Source organism: Elephas maximus, chromosome 3 (assembly GCF_024166365.1).
Source record: "Elephas maximus indicus isolate mEleMax1 chromosome 3, mEleMax1 primary haplotype, whole genome shotgun sequence".
NCBI lineage: Eukaryota > Metazoa > Chordata > Mammalia > Proboscidea > Elephantidae > Elephas > Elephas maximus.
In genome coordinates, this window is record NC_064821.1 from 113,643,537 (window position 1) to 113,666,459 (window position 22,923).

The 22,923-nt window shown below is 42.8% G+C and overlaps 1 protein-coding gene across 1 annotated transcript; it reads left to right on the top strand.

Moving 5' to 3' along the window:
* Window positions 1–11,660: 11,660 nt before the first annotated feature.
* Window positions 11,661–14,837, top strand: GADD45A (growth arrest and DNA damage inducible alpha). Its single transcript, XM_049879546.1, has 4 exons — window positions 11,661–12,013; window positions 12,514–12,615; window positions 12,876–13,113; window positions 14,163–14,837. Exons 1-4 carry the CDS (start codon window positions 11,970–11,972, stop codon window positions 14,274–14,276), a joined length of 498 nt encoding a protein of 165 aa, XP_049735503.1. The 5' UTR covers window positions 11,661–11,969; the 3' UTR covers window positions 14,277–14,837.
* The last annotated feature ends 8,086 nt before the right edge of the window (window positions 14,838–22,923 follow it).

Here is a 22,923-nt window from a genome sequence, read left to right on the forward strand (position 1 = left end):
AGTTCATAATGGTCTCCAGCATTCTGGCAAGCACGGGGGCAGTAGGGGAAGTGGGAGGGGTCAGCTTTACTGGTACTACAAGCCAATCTGGTGCACATCAGCGTTATCTGACGTCAGCTAAAACCAGTTCTGAGGCACTACATCGTGACCAGCTGCTAGATACTGAAAGCACCCTGGCCTGCCTCCATGCACACCCTGAGCACCCCACCCATAACATTAAGAGGACAGTACCAGCTAATTTATGTTCCCTACAGGGAGGATCCAGATGTTGAGGCTGCAGTTGTTGATTTGAAAGGATTACACAAATACAGGAAGCTCTCAGAAGATAAAAGAAATTGTAAGGGTATTCTACAGTGAATTTGAGAAACTCATTGTTCTGTATTTTAAAAAAAGGAGCTGGGGGGAAAGGGTGAATAATGTGAAGTCCTGATCCGTAGCAGGCCGAAGAACATCATCCATGCTAACAAAACTGAATAAAGATCTAAAGTGCAAAGATGGGGAAAGCTCAGTTCACTCATAGTTAGAGAGTGAACACATACGTTGGCTTGCTCTGTGACGGTATTAAAATTTAGTGGAATTTTTCACAGCAGCAGGTGAGGACAGGGAAGCCTAGCACTTCTAGCAGCAGCAAGGATGCCCCAAGTATTAGACAAAATGGAAATAAAACAAATAAATATTTTACTTAGATGAAGGAGTCAAGAAGAAAATTAAAATGGAAATTGGAATGGGTGCCACATAATTAACATTTGTGGTGTCCTACTACCTGCCAAGACCCTTAACAAGATGGATTGACACGGTGGCTGTAACGATGGGCGCAAGCAAAGCAACGGTCGTGAAGATGGCGCCGGACAGGCAGCGTTTTGCTCTGTTGTACATAGTGTTGCTATGAGTCGGAGCCTACTCGACAGCACCTAACAACAACAACAAAAACTATGTGCCAAACATTGTAAATGTTGTAGGTATTACCGTCGCATTCAATCTCTATAATAACCTTATGATAGGTACTATTCCTACTCAGGAAACAGACAAAAGAGACTAGGTGGCTTGCCCAGCTTGGCTCCGGAGCCTGTTTTGAGCACTATAACCTGATGCCACATGAACTACAGCTGTTCTAGAGAATGATGGTATGTGGTTAAGAGTGTGAGATATAGAGTCCCACAGCTGCCTTTGCATCCTTGCTCTGCCATGTACTAGCTATGGATCCTTTGAGCTAGTAACTAGCTTAACCTGTCTACTAGGCCTCAGATTCCTTCCCGTAAAATGAAGATAACAGCATTCACTTTATATAGATTGTCATGAAGGTCAAGTGGTCTCATATAAATAAAAAAATTTTTAATTTAAAATTTTATGTAGCATTTAATGAATTAGCTGTTTTTATTTATAAACAAAGGAACCCTGGTAGCACAATGGGTCAGTGCTTAGCTGCTAACCACAATGTCGGCGATTCAAACCCATCAGCCGTTCCAGGGGAGAAAAGACCTGGCAATCTGCTCCATAAAGATTTCAGCCTAGGAAACCCTATGGGGCAGTTCTACTCTGTCCTGTGGGGTCGCTATGAGTCCAAATCAACTCCATGGCAATGGGTTTGATTGTTTTGGTTTTTTAAAGGGGCGCTCATGGGTTGAAATTTTGACACCTCTGATTCTTGGAAACTATGCTAATAAGTGTTTTAGGCTAAAAGGAGGTTCTTTTTATCAGTAAAAACTTAGAAAAGAGTGAAGGGAAATACCCAAATCATGGTGACCAGAAGTAACCTGATTAAAAATAAACTGCAGAGCACAGCAAAAGCCTTCTAATTCCTGGCATTTAAGGGCTCCTCACAGAACCGAAAAAATTAGGATTTACATTGTGGTTGGATTTAAGGTGAGCATAGCTCTAGGATCACAGATGGACTTGTTTTGGTAGTTTACATAAAATATATAAACCCAAACTTATAAAATGGAGTAGTGGGTCCATTTGCTAGGGATAATGAGAGACATGCCAAATTAACCAAGCTTAATTCAGATGGTCATTAAACAATGACCCCACCTGGTTTTCAGTCGTTTTACCATCTGTTGTAGCTGTTTCTTCTCAGATGGGAGAGTTCCCACCAGCTCCCAGGTGTGATCTGTTTATTAAGACACAGTGCCAAATCACTCCATAGCATTTGCTATCCAGGCAATATATTAAGGTTAATAAGGCAAGTTGTAACATAATCTCAACTAACCTATTGAAATGGATTGAAAATTTTAAAAGTTGATATGAGGGGAAAGGAAGGTGAATGTGTTTTTAATTCTTTAGACAAATTATCTGCTGATTGAATTTTTAGGGCCAGAAAATAATTTTTTGTGGTACGGTATATTATTATTGAGTTTTTAGTGGCTGCTAGAAATTATAATAAAATTATTAAATATGAAATGTTAGAGCTGCAAGGTCTATAGAACCAACTTTTCAGTTTCCAACTGTGATAGATGTGTGCCTCAAGCTGTGGATTGAGTTGCGGGGCGGGGAGGAAAGAAGGCCCAAACCCACAGACCGCTGCCCCTCACCGATACCCCCATCTGGCTACTTCAACCAGAACATTTATGCTTTTACCTGTCTAGAGATGGGGATTCTGTCTACTATTTCTTTTGTGGAAAGGAAGTTCCCTTGCTACAAATTTTTAAAGTTTAAAAATTTTTAACAAACAAGGAAACTGAGGTACAGAGAGGGTAAATAACCTGCCTAAGCTCACGCATCATTCAAGCCACATTCTCAGAGGGACAGCGAATTAGATTTATCAAAGCTGGCTGTGCATGCAAAGTAGCTACACTGATCTTAATTTATAGCATCATTTCAAAACCTCCCGATAACACAGACCACATATAAAATATAAACAACCACACGAGTCTATAGACAGGCCTTCTTGCATTTGATGGTGACGCTTTCCTGAAGTAGGGAGGATGGTTCGCCAAAATTGATGCTCCAGCTGAGAAAGCAAAATCCTGACACATTTCTGCTTAGTGGCCGGTTATACTAATAAGCCCTCCCCCTCCTATATCTTAAGGGGATGAGCTGGAACATATGGCAAAATCCTCATAGGTCAACAAGCCAATGTGAAACACAATCCATCATTTTGCCACAAACTGATATGGCCCGTGAAGCACGGGAGTAAAGGTTCATAATGGACAGCCAGATAACAGTCTTCTCCCTGCATTCTTTGGTAACTAAAAGTGAGGCTGCTTTGGACCTCCATGCTATGAAGTCATACGGTAGCCAGACAGAACTGTCAGGGAGCCATGGCTGTGGCCAGCTTCTGAGACCGGCCATCCAGAAATGGGAGCTCCAAAAGATGGCATCCTAGACCCTCTTCAAAAGATCACAGTCTTACAGGGTTTAATCTTAAATTATCCTGTTTTAATATCTTCCAGACCTTGAGATGACATTTCCTTGCCAAAGTAAAGGAAGACGAAAGAGAAATATAAAAATGCATATTATTCACAGAACAAAAGAAATCTTACAAGCAATTTCAAAGCATAACCTTTACTGACAGAAATATCCAGTGCATAATGATTAAATACTTATAAGCACTAAAGCCACAGAGAGAGGTAAAAGTTCAGATGGTAGTAAAGAATGTTTTATTTTCCTTAACTCCTTATTTCTTTCGTATGCAGTCTCCCCCAAATTACTCAATTTCTTTTATTTCATCCTCCTGTGTGTTTCCTGGAAACCCTGCTGGCATAGTGGTTAAGTGCTATGGCTGCTAACCAAAAGGTCAGCAGTTTGAATCCACCAGGCACTCCTTGGAAACTGTGGGGCAGTTCTACTCTGTCCTATAGGGTCACTATGAGTCGGAATCAACTCGACGGCAATGGGTTTTTTTTTTGTTTTTTTTTTTTGCTTTGCGTTTCTTACATGTTGCTTCTATAACAATACACTCCATCTTTGCTCTTTTAAATCTTCCACTTCAAAACACAACTTCATAAAACGTTTCAAGGTTTTCTTCATCATTATAATCTCTTTATGCTACATTTAAAGAACAAGCCTGGAAGCTTGGCAATTAAGCATCTTTTAATCTATTGGGTTTTATATGTATATACAATACCAACTGGTAGAGGTCACAAATTCTTAATTTATAAAACGGCCCAGTTTACAGCTCCTGAAAGAAATACAAGACAGAGTTGGAGTAGACAGAGGCAGTCTGAAGAAGCATACAAAATGCAGAGAAGGGTGCACAACCCTCTGCAATTACGCAAATACAGCCAGTGAAAATGGAATTCAATCAAAACATCACACTTTATAACGTATGAAAAGAGACCAGAAGTTTTATACCCGTATGTTCTAGTTCATGGAAACCCTGGTAGCGTAGTGGTTAAGAGCTCAGCTGCTAACCAAAAGGTCAGCAATTCAAGTCTACTGGGCACTCCTTGGAAACTCTATGGGGCATTTCTACTCTGTCCTATAGGGTCGCTATGAGTCGGAACTCACTCAACCGCGATGAGTTTGGTTTTTTTGGTTTTAGTTCACTAATTATATCTTTAAATCTGTACAACTTATTCATTCAGCAGTATTTGATTCAACAAATATTTATTGAGCATCCACTCTGTGCCACTCCATTCTGACCACTTATGGATTAATCAGGGGACAAAACAAAATACTACCCTGTTGAACGTATATACTTGGGGAGTGGGGTGGGCAGGAGAGCGGAGAGAGATAGTAAGAAAATATATATGTAAAATATATATATGTTCAAAGGTGATAAGTGATATGATTTAAAAAAATAAAAGAACAGGGTACAGGGGATCAATAGTGCCAGAGCACAGAGGTATTACAGCTTAAATAGAGGTAAGCCTCACTGAGAAGGGAACTTGAAGGGAGTGAGCAACATGGGTACCAGGAGAAAGAATATTCCAGACATGCAGTCAATGCAAAGGCCGTGAGGCAGGAGAAGGGCCAATGTGGCTAGAGAGGATTGAGCAAGGAAGACAGTAGTAAAAGAAGAGATTGGAATGGGGATCAGATTTTTTTATAACAGCTTTGTTGTTGTTGTCGTTGGCTGCCATGGAGTCAATTCCGACTCATAGCAACACCATGTGACAGAGTGGAATTGCTCCATAGGATTTTCTTGGCTGTAATCTTTATGGAAGCAGATCGCCAGATCTTTCCCCCATGGGGCTGCTGCGTAGGTTCCAACCATCAATCCTTCAGTTAGCACTTAACCACTGCACCACCAAGGCTCCTTATAACAACTTTACTGAAATATAATCCACATTCCATTCACTCATTAAAGTGTACTATTAATGGTGTTTTAGTACATTCACAGAGTTGTGCAACCATCACCACAATCAATTTTAGAACATTTTTATCATGGGGAAGACATTTTGTAGGGTCTTTTAAGCCACAGTATGGACCTTGGCTTTTAGTCTGAGTGAAAAGGGAAACGATTGGTGAGTTTGGGTCAGAGAATTGATGGGATCTTGACTTACTACTTACAGGATCACTTTGAGTGCTGGGGTTGTGGGGAAGAAGGGTAAAAGCAGAGAGAGGCTAGTTGTTGCAGTTACCCAGGTAGGAAATTATGGTGGTGGTGGTGGCAGTGATGAGAAATTGTTGAATTATCTTACATTTTGAAAGTAGATCGGCTAGGATTTGCTGATGGGTTGTGAGAGAAAGGAGTCAAGGAAGACACTGAGGTTCTGGGGCTGAACAATTGGAAGAATGGAGTTGCCATGGACGTCTAGGAGGAACAGGTTAAGGAGGAGAATCAGGCCAACTTTTGTCATGTTAAAGTTGAGATGTTTATTGCATATTGACACAAAGATGATGCACAAACTCTGAGATTCAGAAGAGATGACTGACCAGGTTGGAAATATATTTGGGAGTCATCAGCATATAAATATTTAAGGCCATGAGACTGGATGAGGTCACCAAAAGAGTGAGTGCAGAATGAGAAAAAGAGGTCCAAGGACTGAACCCTAGGGCATTTCAACATTAAGAGGTTAGAAGAAGAAAGCTTTGCAATGAAATAGATGGGTGAAAAGAATGATCTCTTCTATTTCAGAAATAGAGAACTCAGAAGCCTGTTCAAAGTTCCAGAACAAACTACCAATGGCCAATTACCAACTCAGACCAGCTACTTTCCTCACCTGTGATTAGCCCACTGAGCACAGACTCTTAGAACATCCCTACAGTGATAGAAGCCTGTCGACACATAGTTAACTCAGCAGGGAGGTGGGCAGATGGAGTGTGTGAGCTCTTGAAAAATGTCCTAGGAATCTATTCATCTGACACCTCGACTGACTGGCCCTTACTTAGCCAGTGAAATTTGAATAGCTGATGGCAGCACAAAGTGGTTAGCTTAAAGCTCAAAACACTACCAGGGCTCCATTGCTATGATTTTTAATATATGAAGAGAATCTCCTTAGGGTAGATACATGCATGTGAAAGCTGGGCAATGAATAAGGAAGACTGAAGAAGAACTGATGCATTCGAATTATGGTGTTGGCCAAGAATATTGAATATACCATGGAGTACTCGAAGAACTAACAAATCTGTCTTGGAAGAAGTATAGTCAGACTGCTCCTTAGAAGTGAGGATGGTAAGACTTCATCTCACTTACTTTGGACATATTATCAGGAAGGACTAGCCCCTGGAGAAGGACATCATGCTTGGTCGAGGGTCAGCAAAAAAGAGGAAGACCCTTAACGAGATGGATTGACACAGTGGTTGCAACAATGGGCTCAAACATGACAATGATTGTGAGGATGGCACAGGACTAAGCAGTGTTTCATTCTGTTGTACATAGAGTCACTATGAGTTGGAACCGACTTGATGGCACCTAACAGCAACAACAACAATACGGATACATTGAATACACAACAAAAAGGCTTTAAGATAAGCGTATTTGATTTTGATGTAGTATAAAATAAAAATTACCACAAACTTTGTGGCTAAAACCACATCCATTTATTACCTCACAGTAGGTCAAAAGTTCCTCATCTGGAGGACTGACTAAGGAAGGATCTATTTCCAAGTTTCCTCAGGTTCTAGTTCGCAGATGTTATTTCCTTGCAGCTATAGATTTTTTTTTTTATAGATTATAAAAAAAAAAATAGTGATTTTTATCTTTATAGATTTACGACAGTGTGCTTCTTTCAAGCCAGCAATGAAGAGTCTGATAATTCCAGTCCTCTTTTTAAAGGGCTCACCCAATTATGTCAGGCCTACCACAGGTAATCTCCCTTTTGATTAACTCAAAGTCAGTGATCAGAGATCTTAATTACATATGAAAGATTATTCCACTTTTGCCATATAGCATGATATACTTATGGAAGTGATAGCCCATCATCTTTTCCAAATTCTATTGGAAGCCCTGGTGGCATAGTGGTTAAGTGCTACGGCTGCTAACCAAGAGGTCGGCAGTTTGAATCCGCCAGGCGCTCCTTGGAAACTCTATGTGGCAGGTCTACTCTGTCCTTATAGGGTCGCTATGAGTCGGAATTGACTCGAAGGCAGTGGTTTTTTAGTTTTATTGGTTACAAACAAGTCACATGTTCTGCCCACACTTGAGGGGAAGGAATTATACAAAGTGAAACACCAGGGGGTGAAGCTCCTGGAGGCCATCTGAGAATTCTGCCTATCACAGTGATGGCTCAAGAAACCAAACCTTTATCTTAAAATCAAACAGAAATATTGATCCTAAAACAAGACCACACATTTTTAGGTGATGGTAAAACTTGTTTGAATGATCTTCAAAAAAGGAGGGAAATTCTCAGGTCTGCATTTAGAAACTAACTTCACCAGACTTGTACAAAAAATATGTATATCAGGAACCTTACGACTTTTCACAATATAGTAACACAGTTCTATATTTTAGGTAGGTGGTAGATACATCCGTCATAGTCTAACTTGTCTTCTTTACTGTGAACGATGATCTTTCTAATACTGAAATAACAAACATCATATTTCTTTCAGATGTTAAAGGATTGACTATTATTTAAAAGGAAAAAAGTTATAATTCTGTACTATGGAACCAGCAGTAAACCAAAAAACCAAACCCACTGCCGCCGAGTTGATTCCGAACCTATAGAACAGAGTAGAATTGCCCCATAGAATGTCCAAGGAGCACCTGGTGGACCTGAACTGCTGACCTTTTGGTTAGCAGCCGTGGCTCTTAACCACTATGCAACCAGGGTTTCCATAGAACCAGTAGTAGGGATGTATATATGATAAAAGTGAAGAATATATCATAAAGATTTTCACATGCAAAGCAGGTAGCAATGCTAAAATAATTCCACAATTCTTGAGTACATATTTCCATCTCATTTCCAAATATAACCATTTGGCATCCTTTCAAATACTACTAAAAGGTCATTCTAATCCTGTGCAAATGAAGTACTCAGGGCTACCTGGAGTAGTCTTAAAAATGACTTCACATACTGGAGTTCTTACACTGGCTATAAAAAATATGTATATTTATCTAGGGAAATTCCTCTGATTTACTGTTGGATACTAATTCCTCTTTCTTTCCCGATGACAAATAAGCATTTACGAAAAAAACCATCTATGATCATTCCGATGCATAACTACATTTCAAATGCAGCTACTTGTAGTTTCTACTTGCAGCCACAAGGCCCAACTTTGAAGATAATCACTGATGAAACGTCTAGGTAGACTCAGCAACAAGGCAAAATGATGTAACATATCTGAGTCAGAAAGTATGACAAATAGATATTTTTGAATACTGGAAGCCTGGGCTTATCTCGCAGAGAAAAACCCCACAATACTTGAACAAACGTCTTTCCCATGAGGCCAGATAGAGCGTGCAACGTAGTTTTTGAGTGAGGGACTACCCCTATATAAAGAATTAACTATTTTATGCCATATTTTTACTGCACATAGTTGACTTGGATGGGACATTATTACAACTGTGTTTCATTTGAATTGGTGTAAACAATACATGAGTTCTACTGTCCTACAGTTTCCATTCAGATGAGTAAAGTCATGGGACTTTCAGCATAGCTAGCAGGTGACAGTGCATAATATTTTGTCCTAAAATCCTGTTCAAGCATAAACATATCCATTAGATCATAAGTTCTTTAAAGGCAAAGGATCAAGAATGGACAGTTCTTGGGTTTATTTGTTTGTTCGTTTTTTAACTAAAGTTAAATGTGAAGTATTTTAGAGGGAATTCATGCAATACACAAGACTGAAGGAATTGCACGATCCTGTTCAAATTTTGGATTCTACTCCACTCAATAAACATGGATTATGTTTCTACTAAATGCAGACACTGTGCCAGGTGCTGAGGACATCAAGTTGATAAAGTCACAGTCTTTGCTGTGACTTGTGACTACATTTCCTTCCAGAGAGCCTCTGAGAAACGTCTAGTGTAAAGAACGTTGCAGTTCCGAGGAACACAGTTCAACAATCTCCAAACGATGATTCAGGCTAGATTGTGTAATTCAAGTTTTGTTTGCAAAACTGAAAGTGCTTCAGCACCTACCTAAGTTTCAATCTTGAGGAATTCTTTAACAAAGACACCACATGTTAGAATTTAAGGTACAGATACAAGATACACAAGCACCCTTAGGTGAATTAAACAATGACCGTGACCATTCTTTTACTCAAATTCCCTTGCTCACAGTGCAGTTAGGGACTGAGTGAAAAATGACAGCTTGGATAAGTGAACCAGAAACCTGACCTATCACTTTTCCATTAAATTAAGAACAAGAGAACTAGAAAATATTTTGCCAAGAATGACACACACACACACACAAAACCCAAATCCATTGCCAGCAAATAGATTCAGACTCATAGCAATCCTATAGGTCAGAGTAGAACTGCCCTCATAGGGTTTCCAAGGCTATAAATCTTTACGAAAGCATACTGCCACAGCTTTCTGCCCTGGAGTTGCTGGTGGGTTCAAACTGCTGACCTTTCGATTAAGAGCCAATGTTTAACCATTGTGCCACAAGGTTCGTTGATACAAACATAAAAAAAATAAAATAACCAAACCCGTTGCCCTCCACTTGAATCAGACTCACAGCTACCCTATAGGACAGAGTAGAACTGCCCCATAGGGTTTCCAAGGAACACCTGGTGGTGGATTCGAACTGCTGGCGTTTTGGTGAGCAACCGTAGCTCTTAACCACTACACCACTGCAGTGGCTGCAAAAAACTGCTCTGTAAGGGTACAAAAACTTCCATGTTATCTTTGCCTCCCTAGGTGGTGTAAAAAGTTAACACTCTTGGCTGCTAACAGAAAGATTGGAGCTTTGAGTCCACCCAGAGATGCCTCAGAAGAAAGGAGTGGAGATCTACTTCCCCCAAATCAGCTGCTCAAACTCTGAGGTCGCCATGAGTCAGAATCACCGGCAATTGATACTGGTTCTGGTCCTGATATCTTTGTAAAAAAGTTACTTCTGTGACCTTTGGCTGCACAGCGACCTTAATAATGCAAGCACTGTTTTTAGTGCAAGCATGCGGGAGGCATTTTCACCACTTTTGGTTACTTAAGTAGGTTTAAGAAATATTTCTGCATTTATTGCATAAAGTCATAAAACAAAGAAAGGGGCTTTTGACCCATTCAGAGAAAGTCTATATATTAAAGTTTGTTTCAAAAATGTGTGACTACTGTTTGCAGTTATAAAGGCCTGCTTTCCACCGACAGGTTGCCATTATCTCAAAGGTGAAATTTTAGCATATAACAAACATGCTATAGCTACAGCTTCATGATTCTGCATCCAACGTCAGTAATTCACAGTGAGATCATAGCCTCTCCGTGGAAAGTAGTGACATATTTACTTGCCTTATGAAAGGAAGCTTAGGGCATATCGAGAGCAATTTGAGTTAAGGCTGTGGCATGTGAAGGTGTCAGACATTTGTCTTTTGGCTTTTACCGGTGCAGGAGGATCCTCCTTAGGGAAAGGCTCTCCGGGAAAGGTGAACTGGGGTTGTCCAGCTGGGATTCACACATGTGGCCACCAGCTCCCCACGTGCACCAGCTCGTGGTTTTCCAGGGTTACACTGGGCAGGTGGAAAGCCTTTCTGTTTTCTGTGGAAAAGACTCCAACTTGGTCCCCTGCCACCATCAAACACAAATGTGTTGATTTTTCTTTTTTGAGCTTCCAGCCCTTGTAACCTTCCAAAAATAAATCAAACCAGCCATCAAGGCACCGAAAAAATACTACTACTAATAAGCAGCTTTGCTCAGACTTACATAAACAACTCTTCTGAGGTAAACTGCCCCAGAGGTCTGGACACACTCTTTTTATGTAACCTGCTTACTAGTAATTACTAGACTTGGGTGTATTAACCCTGGAAACAGACTTTAACAGCAACCCCTAAAAACAAAAGACATGAAACGATAATAAAAAATGTGCACCAACTAGAAAAACACTTGACAGCATTCTCCAGCCCAAGTTGAAGACAAGCCCCCCTCTATGTCCCTCAACAGCTATACCCCTCTCCACGATCGGCCCCGCCAACAGGATTCGAGACCCCGCCCCCTACTCTCGCTGCACCGCCCCGCCCCCTAGTACCGCCTCCCGCGTAGCTCCTCCCTCTTCCGCTCCTCTCCGCCTGGAACCAGCAGCTGGGGTCAAATTGCCAGACCAGGCTTATTTGCATAGCCCAGTGGCTGCGTAGTATGCAAATAAGGCGGGAGGTGGTTGGCTGGAGGTTAACAGGATAACTCTGGCGAGTCGGGCCCTTTGTCCTTCAGTGGCTGTGGAGCAACTGCAGTCGTCGTTCCGCGTCCGTTGGCGAGGGTCAAAGAGCCAGCGAGCGAGCGAACCGGGCGCAAGGGGCGGAGGGCGCGGCGGCGGCGGGCGCTGGAGGAGGAGCCCGGGCGGGCGAGGGGCGGCCGGGCAGTGCCGGGGACCGCGCGCTTGAGGGGCCGGAGTCGGCGCACGGTGCCTGTGAGGGGCGTGCAGAGAGCAGCCGCCGCGCGCCCACGGTGGTAAGAGCAGCCCGCACGCCGCTCTCTGTGGGGGACCTGCAGTTGCAATATGACTTTGGAGGAATTCTCGGCTGGAGAGCAGAAGAGCGAAAGGTAAGTCAGCCTGCGGACTTTTCGGGCTGGTGGCAATCTCCCCAGCCTCTCCCTGAGCCCTCTCGCCCACCCCGCGCACCCCAGGTGCAGAGGGCTGTGGAGCTGTAGCGGGGAGCGGGCGGAAAAGTTTGCAGAGGGCATGTCCGCCCGGCCTCCCTCGGGACCCTCCCTCGGGCCCTCTCTGCAGCTCGGCCGGGTCCCTCCGTGGGTCTTTGCAAAGGGCAGCGCGGTCGTCCCTGCCCGCGCGGCTCCTGCGGCTGGCAGCCTGTGGCTGCGCCCAGCGCCGGGAATTGGCAGTGTCCTCCGAAGAGGGTGGCGGGTGGCACTGTCCCGGCCTCAGAGTGTGAGGGGATGTGGCCGGCTGGACGGCGGGAGCCCCGGCTTGCAGAAAGCCCCGGTGCACGGTGGCACTTGCACTTGGGACGGGGCGAGGGGGTGCTACGGCTCTCGCGGGGGCCTGGACTGACGGGACCCCTTCCTCCGCCCTTGGCCGCGTCTAGGATGGATAAGGTGGGAGATGCCCTCGAGGAAGTGCTCAGCAAAGCCCTGAGTCAGCGCACCATCACCGTCGGGGTGTACGAGGCGGCCAAGCTGCTCAATGTGTAAGTGGGGCCCTCGCGTGTCCCCTCGGGGCGCCCCTTCCCGCCCAGCCTGGGAGGTCGCCCTTGCGGCGCGCCCCTGGCCCTGCAGCGCCAGTCCTGCTGCAGCTTTCCGCCCGCCTCCGTGTGTGCCAGCCCCCGGGGGGGGGAGGGGACGACCGGAGCGCGACCCGCGGGGACCCAGGGGAGGCGGACCGGGGCTCTCGGGCGCCCGCGCGGGCCTGTAGTGCCTGGGCGCTCACCGGCCCCCGCGCTGCCCGCAGAGACCCCGACAACGTGGTGCTGTGCCTGCTGGCGGCGGACGAGGACGACGACAGGGATGTGGCTTTGCAGATCCACTTCACCCTGATCCAGGCGTTCTGCTGCGAGAACGACATCAACATCCTACGCGTCAGCAACCCGGGCCGGCTGGCCGAGCTTCTGCTGCTGGAGCCGGACGCGGGCCGGGCGGCGAGCGAGGGCGCCGAGCAGCCCCCCGACCTGCACTGCGTGCTGGTGACGGTAAGTGAGAAGGGGGCAGCGGGGCCGGGGGTTAAAGTCCCGGAAGGAAGTAAGGAAGGGCTAAGAATTCTTGGACTGCAGGTCTAGAGCGGGTGGGAGTCAAGAGGGTGGCTGCCTTTGCCCTCCTAGAGAGTGTGGTCGGACTTTCAGCCGAATGTGCTAGTTTCATCATCAGGATTTTCCCTGGTACAGAACATGTCTAAGCACGTTGGAGGTTGCCAGCAGCGGAAGAGATCCCTGTGAGTCAGCATTGTCAGCCCAGCTACTCCCTACCTACATCTGCACTACCTCCCGTGACTAATTCCTTTAACAGGGCAGATTAGATAAAGCCAAATAAATTCCTGGCTCACCCTCATTAAGGAGTCAGCTTCATTCTTTGCCAGTCAGAGCTAAAAATAGAAGTGGTGTAGGAGACAGACCTTATTAATTCCCTAGAAGTACATTAAGAGGACAGAGTGGAAATTTTTTTTCTTTGCAATCTTGCATTTTTTTAATGGACCCTTTTGTTGTTGGGGAGGAAAAAAAAAACCTTTCAGAGGTAAATGTGGTAGCTTTGTCTTTTAAATTTTATTGTATTCTGACTGGTTCTAGTTAAGTGGCAGACTGTTTTGCTGCTCTAATCTTTTGGAGGATAATGGGTGGCAATTCTATTTAACTGCTCTACAGCTCATCTCACTGCACGTACAGCGTGGAGATATTTCTCCAAGTTCTTTCACTCAGGTCTCTGCCAGGGTGCAGTTTTGCAGGGCAAGATTGTGAATGATATTTTCATGCAAAACAATAATACCGTCATGTAAATATATGTATGTGGTGTGTGGATTGCCTGTGTTCAGACTCTGCAGAATATAGTTTAATAGATAATTAACAATTGTGCAAGTAATCTAACTACCTAGAAATTTTATTATTTATGCTTGTAACTTATCTCTATTTTACATAGTGAAGAGATAGAATATTTAAGTATCTTCCCCTCAGGGTAGTGTAAGTATTAGCAAATGCTGATTTAAAAAAAAATAATAATAATACATCTATTTTCCTAAATTTGTTCCCAGAATCCACATTCATCGCAATGGAAGGATCCCGCCTTAAGTCAACTTATTTGTTTTTGCCGGGAAAGTCGATACATGGATCAGTGGGTTCCGGTGATTAATCTCCCCGAACGGTGATGGCATCTGAATGAAAATAACTGAACCAAATTGCACTGAAGTTTTGAAATACCTTTGTAGTTACTCAAGCAATTACTCCCTACACTGATGCAAGGATTACAGAAACTGATGTCAAGGGGCTGAGTGAGTTCAACTACATGTTCTAGGGGACCGGAGATAGGTGACTTTGCAGATGGAAAGAGGTGAAAATGAAGAAGGAAGCTGTGTTGAAACAGAAATACAAGTCAAAAGGAACAAAAATTACAAAGAACCATGCAGGAAGGAAAACAAACTATGTATTAATTTAGGATGGTTGAGTTACATTAAAATAAACCAAATATGCTTTGTTAAAGTTTAAATAATACAGCAGTAGTTTGGATATTTTTGGTTTATATGCCCTAATGGAAAAGAAAAGCAGAAGGGGTTAATCATATTTTAAAACCATATTTTATTGTATTTTGATGAGATGTTAAATTCTCGAAGTTTTATTATAAATTGTACTAAGTTATTTTATGACATGAAAGGTTATTTATGCTATAAATTTTTTTGAAACACAATACCTACAATAAACTCGTATGGATTAATTGCATCATTTCTTAATATGTGTTTTTTCTTTTAATTTAGACTTTTAAAAATTATATTTGGAAAAGTTTAAACCCTCCTGAAATCATGTTGTGTCTGTTGTGTGTGTGTTCGTTCCACTTTTAAACATTTGGGCTGCACACGGGGGCATAATTTGTTCTGTATTCAACAGACACCTGATGGGTTTCCCAGTAGGTGCAAAATCAGAAAAACAAAGGTGGCTTAAGACGAGTTGGGGATAGGGAAAAGGAGCGGTTAGAGAGTGAACTTGCAGAAGCTGAATAAAGAATTACAATTCAATGATGTAAGTGCTATAAGATTATATGCAAAGTGTTAAGGAAGCAGAGAAGAGTGACCAAAGCTCCTTGCAAGAGCAGTATAGTTTTTACTGGGGAGGAATCATTTTATTTGAACCTTGAAAAATGAGTTTCATTTCAACAGCCAGAAAGGAGAAAAGGATATGGTGGCAAAGGTGCTAGCTTGTGCAAAGGTATGGAGGCCCAAAAGACCAAAACCTGTTCAGGGAACAAAGAGTGATTCTGTGTGTGGCTCTGGTGTAGAGGGATGAGGGGGAGATAAGGCCAAAAAGGGTAGGTGGGGATTAGGCCTAGACTTGAAGGGCTTTCTGTGTCACTGCTAGGCGTTTGGGCTTTCTTCTGTAAACTTTGGGGAGTCAGCAGAAGCCTTCACCACACAGGGAGTGACATGATCAGTGTTCTAGGGAGATAACACTGGGGGCTGTGAAAGACAGGTTATTGGCACAACAGACTGTAGGTAAGAAGGCCAACTAGGAAGTGACTGTAACACTCCAAGGCTGTGCGTTTTGCAGAACTGTATTTAGGGAGCAGACGGAAGTGGCCTGGCAAAAAGTTGTGGTGCCCTTACTCACTTCCTAGAGCTCTGTGTCTTCCAGCTGAACATTTCTGTTACGGTTCTGAGGGGTCTGGTTAAGTTATGCCAGATGGAAGAGGTGGCAGAGAAAAAAAGTTTCAGCAAAAAACACAACCATCGTTTCAGTTGGAACAGTCACTTGATAATTAACTGCAACAACTTCATGTCAGGCATCGCCAAAAAATGCAAAAATGCTTACTGAGGCTTTAGTCCTCTGGATTTTTCTTTGTCTACTTCTCAAACCATACCCCACATTGCTCCCGTGTTATCTGCTTCCTAATCAGGAAAAAGTAGAACTCAAGAGTAGAGAAAAACAACCCAGTAGTAACAAAGATTTCCAAGTTTCTGTGTATTTTGAGAATGACATAGACCCGTAAGCGCTTCATCTTGCAAACAAGGTTTTGTTTTCCACATCTGCTAGAAATGTGGGTTTTTAGAACTTGTTTAGGCTTGTATCTTTTATTTAAGCCAGGGCCCAATCCAAAACAACTGGTATTTAATATTTGTTTCTTATATGACTAAAAGATTAAGAGCAGTGAGTTTTAAATGGTAGAACTTTTTGCCTTACTCCCCACTAAAGTAAGGATTTTCAATCCTTTTCCACAATTACTTGATAAAAATAGTTCTGCAAAGATGAGTGAATTAAAATAGGTAAGTAGAGTGGAGAAAAACAGCTCTGCATGATGGAAAGAGCACAGGGAGTGAGTAGACAGTAGCCTTTCTTCATCCCATTTTCCTTATCTGTAAAATGGAGATAAAAGTATCCATTTTGCAGAGTTGTTATCTGTCCTAGGAGCTAACATCTGGTTCAGAGCTGTACCTTGAGTACTTCACACGTTTCCGAGTGAGCAGTAGGTGCTGAATATTTGTTGAGTGAATGATTTGAAATAATGAATGCAAACTACCAGGCACATGATAGGTACTCAATATAGTGTTCCTATTGCTAAAACCTGGGTAATAGCAATAGGGAAAATTTTAAGGCATCTGTTGCTTGTAACACAGTATGTACTTTTTTAAGAAAGGACTTCTGAATCCCGGTTCTAAATTCATAACGCTTAGAGATACAAAACACAGTGAAACCTGTGAAAGCCAGAATTCAACGGGAGCCGTGTTTCTCTGGGTCTCACAAGTTTTCCATCTTTGACAGAGTGCAGTCTTACCACTTTTCTGTTGTTCTCTATTAGTGGAAAATATTTGAATTTTCTCTCTCTGACAATTGTTTTGTTTCAGGAAAACGTCAGCAATAAATGCCATGCTATTGCTTTGGTTTTTGTTTTAAATTTTAACTGTTATAATTCTTGCCTACTTGAACATATACATAGTCAACATGGCATTGAAAAGTCCAGTCATGAAACAGTTAATTTTAAACAAGTACAATTACCTGGAAGGCTTCCACCTCTAAGATAACACTCTGTTGCTTTAGAAACCATTAAACCTTCCTGTTGTAAACTAGGTAGAAGTGTTACAATAAGAACAAAAATCCCCTCCTCTACCTAAGGTGTGCTGTATATTGAAAAGTGGAAAATACCTGTTTTTTTTTCTCACTGGCAGCTTTATGTCAGAGTCATAAGTAGCATTACCTCTTTCTTTTCCGCAATTAACCAAGGCCCTCGGTAAATTAAACCTTTAAGAAAAGACCCATGAACATAACTAATCTCATATAATACGTACATTATTTCCAAACAAGGAAAAAAGGGAGGGTCATTTCTACGAAAGAGCAGTCTGCATACTATCAATTGGGAGCATTTCTAAAGCATGTTTCGAGATGCCTTACTATAATCCTTGTGAAATCACCATTTCCTCAATTTTCAACTCTGAGTTAAATTTTATTACTTGAGGCTGCAAGCAGTAAGGTGTGTTTCCTTAAGATGAACACAACTCTCAATGACAAGATTTAACATCAAGCCAAAACAAACAGACAAACAAAAACCCAAACCCATTGCCATCAAGTTGATTCCGACTCATAGCGACCCTATAGGACAGAGTAGAACGGCCCCATAAGGTTTCCAATGACTGGCTGGTGGATTCAAACTGCTGACCTCTTGGTTAACAGCTGATCTCTTAACCACTGCATACTAGGACTCTAACATCAAGCCAGTGTCCCTCAAATTAAGAATTGAATCTTTCCCCCATCCTCTTTTAAACGATCCTTGGTTCCTTAGAGAAATGTAAAAATCCTTAGGCAGAAGGATGTATTCATCAAAACCACCAAGAAGTATTTCGTGAGTGTTTTTGTGGGCCAGAGATGGTGGGTAGATTGAAGGTTACAAAAAAATCAGACTCATACCGTGGCCTCAAGGAGTTCCCAGTCTAGGGAAGCAATGAGATATGTACATCATATGGTCCAAAGCAGAAAGTGCTAAGCAACATAGAAAGCCCAGAGAACTGCTCTGGGAGTTCAAGCGGTAGAAATCTTTGATGGGGCATGTTATGGATTGAATTGTGTCCCCCCAAAATGTGTGTCAACTTGGCTTGGCCATGACTCCCAGTATTGTGTGATTGTCCACCATTTTGTCATCTGACGTGACTTTTCCTATGCATTATAAATCCTGCCTCTATGATGTTAACAAGGCAGGATTAGAGGCAATTGTGTTAAGGAGGCAGGACTCAATCTACAAGATTAGGTTGTGTCTTAAGTCTATCTGATTTGAGATACTAAAGAGAAGCGAGCAGAGAGACAGGGGACCTCATACCACCAACAAAGTAGTGCCAGGAGCAGAGCATATCCTTTGGACCCAGGGTCCTTGTGCTGAGAAGCTGCTAGACTAGAGGAAAATTAATGACAAAGACCTTCCTCCAGAGCTGACAGAAAGAGAAAGACTTCCTCTGGAGCTGGCACCCTGAATTTGAACTTTTGCTTCCTAGACTGTGAGAGAATAAACTTCTGTTTGTTAAAGCCATCCACTTGTGGTATTTCTGTTATAGCAGCACTAGATAACTAAGAAACAGAATATGGGATGAATGAAGCAAAAGGTTATAAGCTCTCTGTTCAGATATTAGCATTGTACTTTGTAAACAGAGACGAAAATATTTGCTGACTGGTTGACTAAATATTGAATATAATTCTGCTAGGTGCTGTGGAGAATATAAAATGTAGCCTATAGGATTGCTTGTTCTTAAGAAGTTTATAATCTAATAAGGAAATCAAGATAAGCCCATTCATTTCTTTAATACTCTTTATTGAATGTCTAAAGGAGACTAGGAAACCCTGGTGGTGTAGTGGTTAAGTGCTACAGCTGCTAACCAAAAGGTTGGCAGTTCAAGTCCACCAGGGGCTCCTTGAAAACTCTATGGGGCAGTGCTACTCTGTTGCTATGAGTCGGAATCAACTCGATGGCAGTGGGTTTGGGTTTTGGTTTTGGTTAAAGCAGCCCTGGTAGTACCAAGGTTAAGTGCTTGGATGCTAAGCCAAAGGTCAGCAGTTTGAACCCACCCAGTGGCTCCACAGGAGAAAGACCTGGCGATCTGCGTCTGTAAAGATTACAGCCAAGAAAACCCTATGGGGCAGTTCTACTCTGTCACTTGGGGTCTGTATGAGTTGGAATCTACTTGACAGCACCCAACAACAACACTGAATGTCTATCATGCCCCTATCATGGACCGTGTTAGGTCCTGGGGCCACAAAAGTAAAAAGGCAGGGTCTCCGCCTTCAAGCATATGCACAATTTAATGAGGATGCCTGATACCTGCAATACAGGGTGGTAAGTGATATTGAGACATATTGAAGGCCTAAGTGTTCCTGGGGAGCCCTGGTGGTGCAGTGGTTAAGAGCTACAGCTGCTAACAAAAAGTTCAGCAGTTTGAATCCACTAGCTGCTCCTTGGAAACCCTATGGGGCAGTTCTACTCTGCCCTATAGGGTTGCTATGAGTCAGAATTGACTCGATGGCAATGGATTTGGTTTTGGTAAGTGTTCCTTGGGGGCAGGGGATGCTTGCCAAGGGAGATAACTCATGACAGTGAGAACGAAGAATGAGGAGCCTGCCAGGGGAATGCGAAGGACATTTATTCCAGGAAGGGGAACTGTAGTTCTGGAGGGTACAAATTCAAGAGATGTTTGGGGCTAGCTCTTGGGGGACAACAAGAACATTTACAAAGAGCTTACTGCATGCCAACACTGCGCTAAACACTTTTCTAATGTATCTCATTAGTGCTCACAACAACCCTATAGAAGCACTATCATCCATTTTTTGAAGATGGGGAGACCAATGTACAGAGAGATTAATTAATTCACCCAGAGTTAGTTAGTAAATGACAAAGCCGGGGTACAAACCGAGGCAGTCTAGCTCTCAAATTCATGTTCTCCAGGTGACGAAGTAGGAAAGGTGGTAGCAACCAGGGCAGGAAGAACCCTACAAGCCAAGCTTTTATCTATTAGGTGATAATTGCTTAAAATAATATTTTAAAGTAACTGTTAAAACTGAGAGGAGAGGCAAATTGTTCTGGCTATACCTTTTTCTTGGGAATCTCTCCAATTGTTGCAAAGAAATGTGTATTGCTCAGCTTCTGGTGGGCTGACATCACAGGAGACTGGAAACTGATGACATAAAAGCTTTGCTTTTGCTCCCTCCTCTACCCCTGAGGTTTGTAGAGTGGCACCATCTCAATTTGGCTCTGCTGACTCTTCAGCTGGAAGAACTCCAAGAGAGCATGTAGTGTTTCTCAAACTTCCTTGATAATAAGAATCACCGGAAGTACTTGTTAAATAAATTCCGAGCCTTTATCCCAGCCCCATTTAACCAGAAGTTCCAGGGATGCTGTGTTTTTAATAAGCATCCAGGTTAATTTGCTACCTGGAGACAAAGTTAAAATTTATTCATTTACTACGGTGATTACCGCTAAAGTTACAGGAGAGTCCACAAAGAGAATGGCCTTAAACTGACTGATAAACCAATAATTATCTGATATAGCACTGGGCACTTTGGAGAAAACAAAGAAGCAGCTTATCAACGCCATAAAAGCAACCTGTTCTTGTTATACAAAGAGTACCGACTCAGTGTCAGGCACATAGTAGGTGCTGGGGAAGTGAGTGGAGTTCTTTTTCTGACAACCACACAATGATTCCTGGTTTATGATATGTTCCCACATTTACTAATTCATTTGATTGCCTGCTGAAGCAACCGAAGCTCAGAAAGGTCAAGAGACATCTCCAAGGTCATATGGCAAATAAGGGGAAGAATCAGAATTTTACTGTGAACTCAGTCCTCTTTGTATTATACTACAGCTATCTCTCAAAGAGGTCAAGGCTGCAGAGGTTAACCTGGGGGAAGATGAATCTAATTGAATCTAATCTTTTGCTTATCTAATAAATAGGCCAGAGCCTCATGAAGACAAAAAAATCAGGTAGGAGAGAATTCTAAGAATTGTTGTCTTTCATCTTAGAACCTCATCACGGGAAAAGTGATCTTTGTGTCCTTGTATGCTTTTATGCTAACATCTTTTCTAGAATTAAGTGTCTGAGAAAGACCTTATGCAGAGAAGCAGCAAACTTTCCTAGTATCACCACTTGACACATGATTATATCACCATATTGCAATCATATTACAGTCATCACAATAATCGTTCAACAAGAAATTGCTCACCTGAAGAAGAGCCTTCTGATTTCATTTTGCCTCTTTGGGTAAACTGTTAAGGACAGGGCTGGCAAAAGAGAAAGAGGAAAAGCATAGCAGTTAAATTAAGACAGCAGGCTCTTAGAGCCACAAAGAGTAGGCTGGGATCCTGGATCCCAGCTAGAACCTGGGAAGTTTGTGTAACTTCTCTAAGCCTCAGTTACTTCTCCTATAAAATGGGGAAAATAAACAGGGATTATTATGTCCTTGGATTGTTGTGAAAATTAAAGGCAATAATACCTAGAAAGCGCTTAGCTCAGTTCCTGGCATGAAATGTTCAAATATGTAACCTAATAACAATTACATCTCCCATGGGTTGGTAATTTTCTATGTATGTTTGCAAATTAAGAGGTTTCTATAGGTAAAAAAAAAGGAACCCTGGTGCCATAGTGGTTAAGAGCTACAGCTGGTAACCAAAAGGTTGGTAGTTAGACTCCACCAGCCCCTCTTTGGAAAGGCTATGGTGAGACTGGCAGCCTGCCTGCCATCTTGAATAGGCAAAGGCCTGTGCCTGCCATCTTCTGTGATATAGGAGCTAACTCCCTCTCTTTAAGCTATCTCCTTATTAAGGTATGGAAACCCTGGTGGTGTAGTGGTTAAGTGCTACTGCTGCTAACCAAAAGTTTGGCAGTTTGAATCCACCAAGTGCTCCTTGGGAACTCTATGGGATAATTCTACTCTGTCTTATAGGGTCGCTATGAGTTGGAACTGATGCAGCGGGTTTGGTTTTATTTAGGTATGCTTCCTGTTTCTGGCCAAGAAAAGAAAAACAAGAGGCTGGGGTCTGCAGACCACAGAACCAGTTAAGACCAAATCTCGCCTGCCCGACCTATGCAGAACCATCAACCTGTTCTCTGGGTGACCCCAGAATGTTTTTGCCTACCAGACGGAATCAAACTTTAGTGGCCCAAACTTGGAGGGAGACTTTCAGGAGCAAGGGGTCCAAGCCTAAGATCCAGTTTGAGAGACGCCCCCATTTTTTAGACTAAGCAAGCACAGAAAGGCCAGATTTCCCCAGGAACACCTTTTAGGGCCAGACCCATCAGCAAGCTGGCCCCACTTCAAGGGGTTCCTGAAGACCCCAGACCCGATTTACTTCACCCATATAAACCCCTTGAGTTATTTTTCTGGGAGTCACCTTGGTGACACAAGTCCCGGTGTGCTCCTCTGCTTGGCCAACCAAATAAAAGCTTCTTTCGCTTTCACCCATTTCGTGTCTCTATGACTGCTCAGAGCAGACCTGGAACAACCTGGTTACATTTTTGGTGAGCCAGCCAGGAGGAGAACACCCAGTGCACACTGGAGATTTCTCCAGAGAGACCTCGTCCCTCGTCCCCAAGGCAGACTTATCTCAGACCCAACAGTGGCACTCAGAAAATGGAGAAGAACCTTGAGAATTCAAGTAAGTGATCTGTTTGGGACTGGATTTGTAATTCAACCTGATAGCTGTGCTATTTGGACCTGACTTGAGGGTTCCTTTGGGGTCCAGTATTCCAACAGGAAAAGGGAGGCAATAAGCACTGGGTTGTTTAACCGGTCAGTTGCTAGCTAGTTTTGGAATCTTGGTGTTTTGGTTAGACTAGT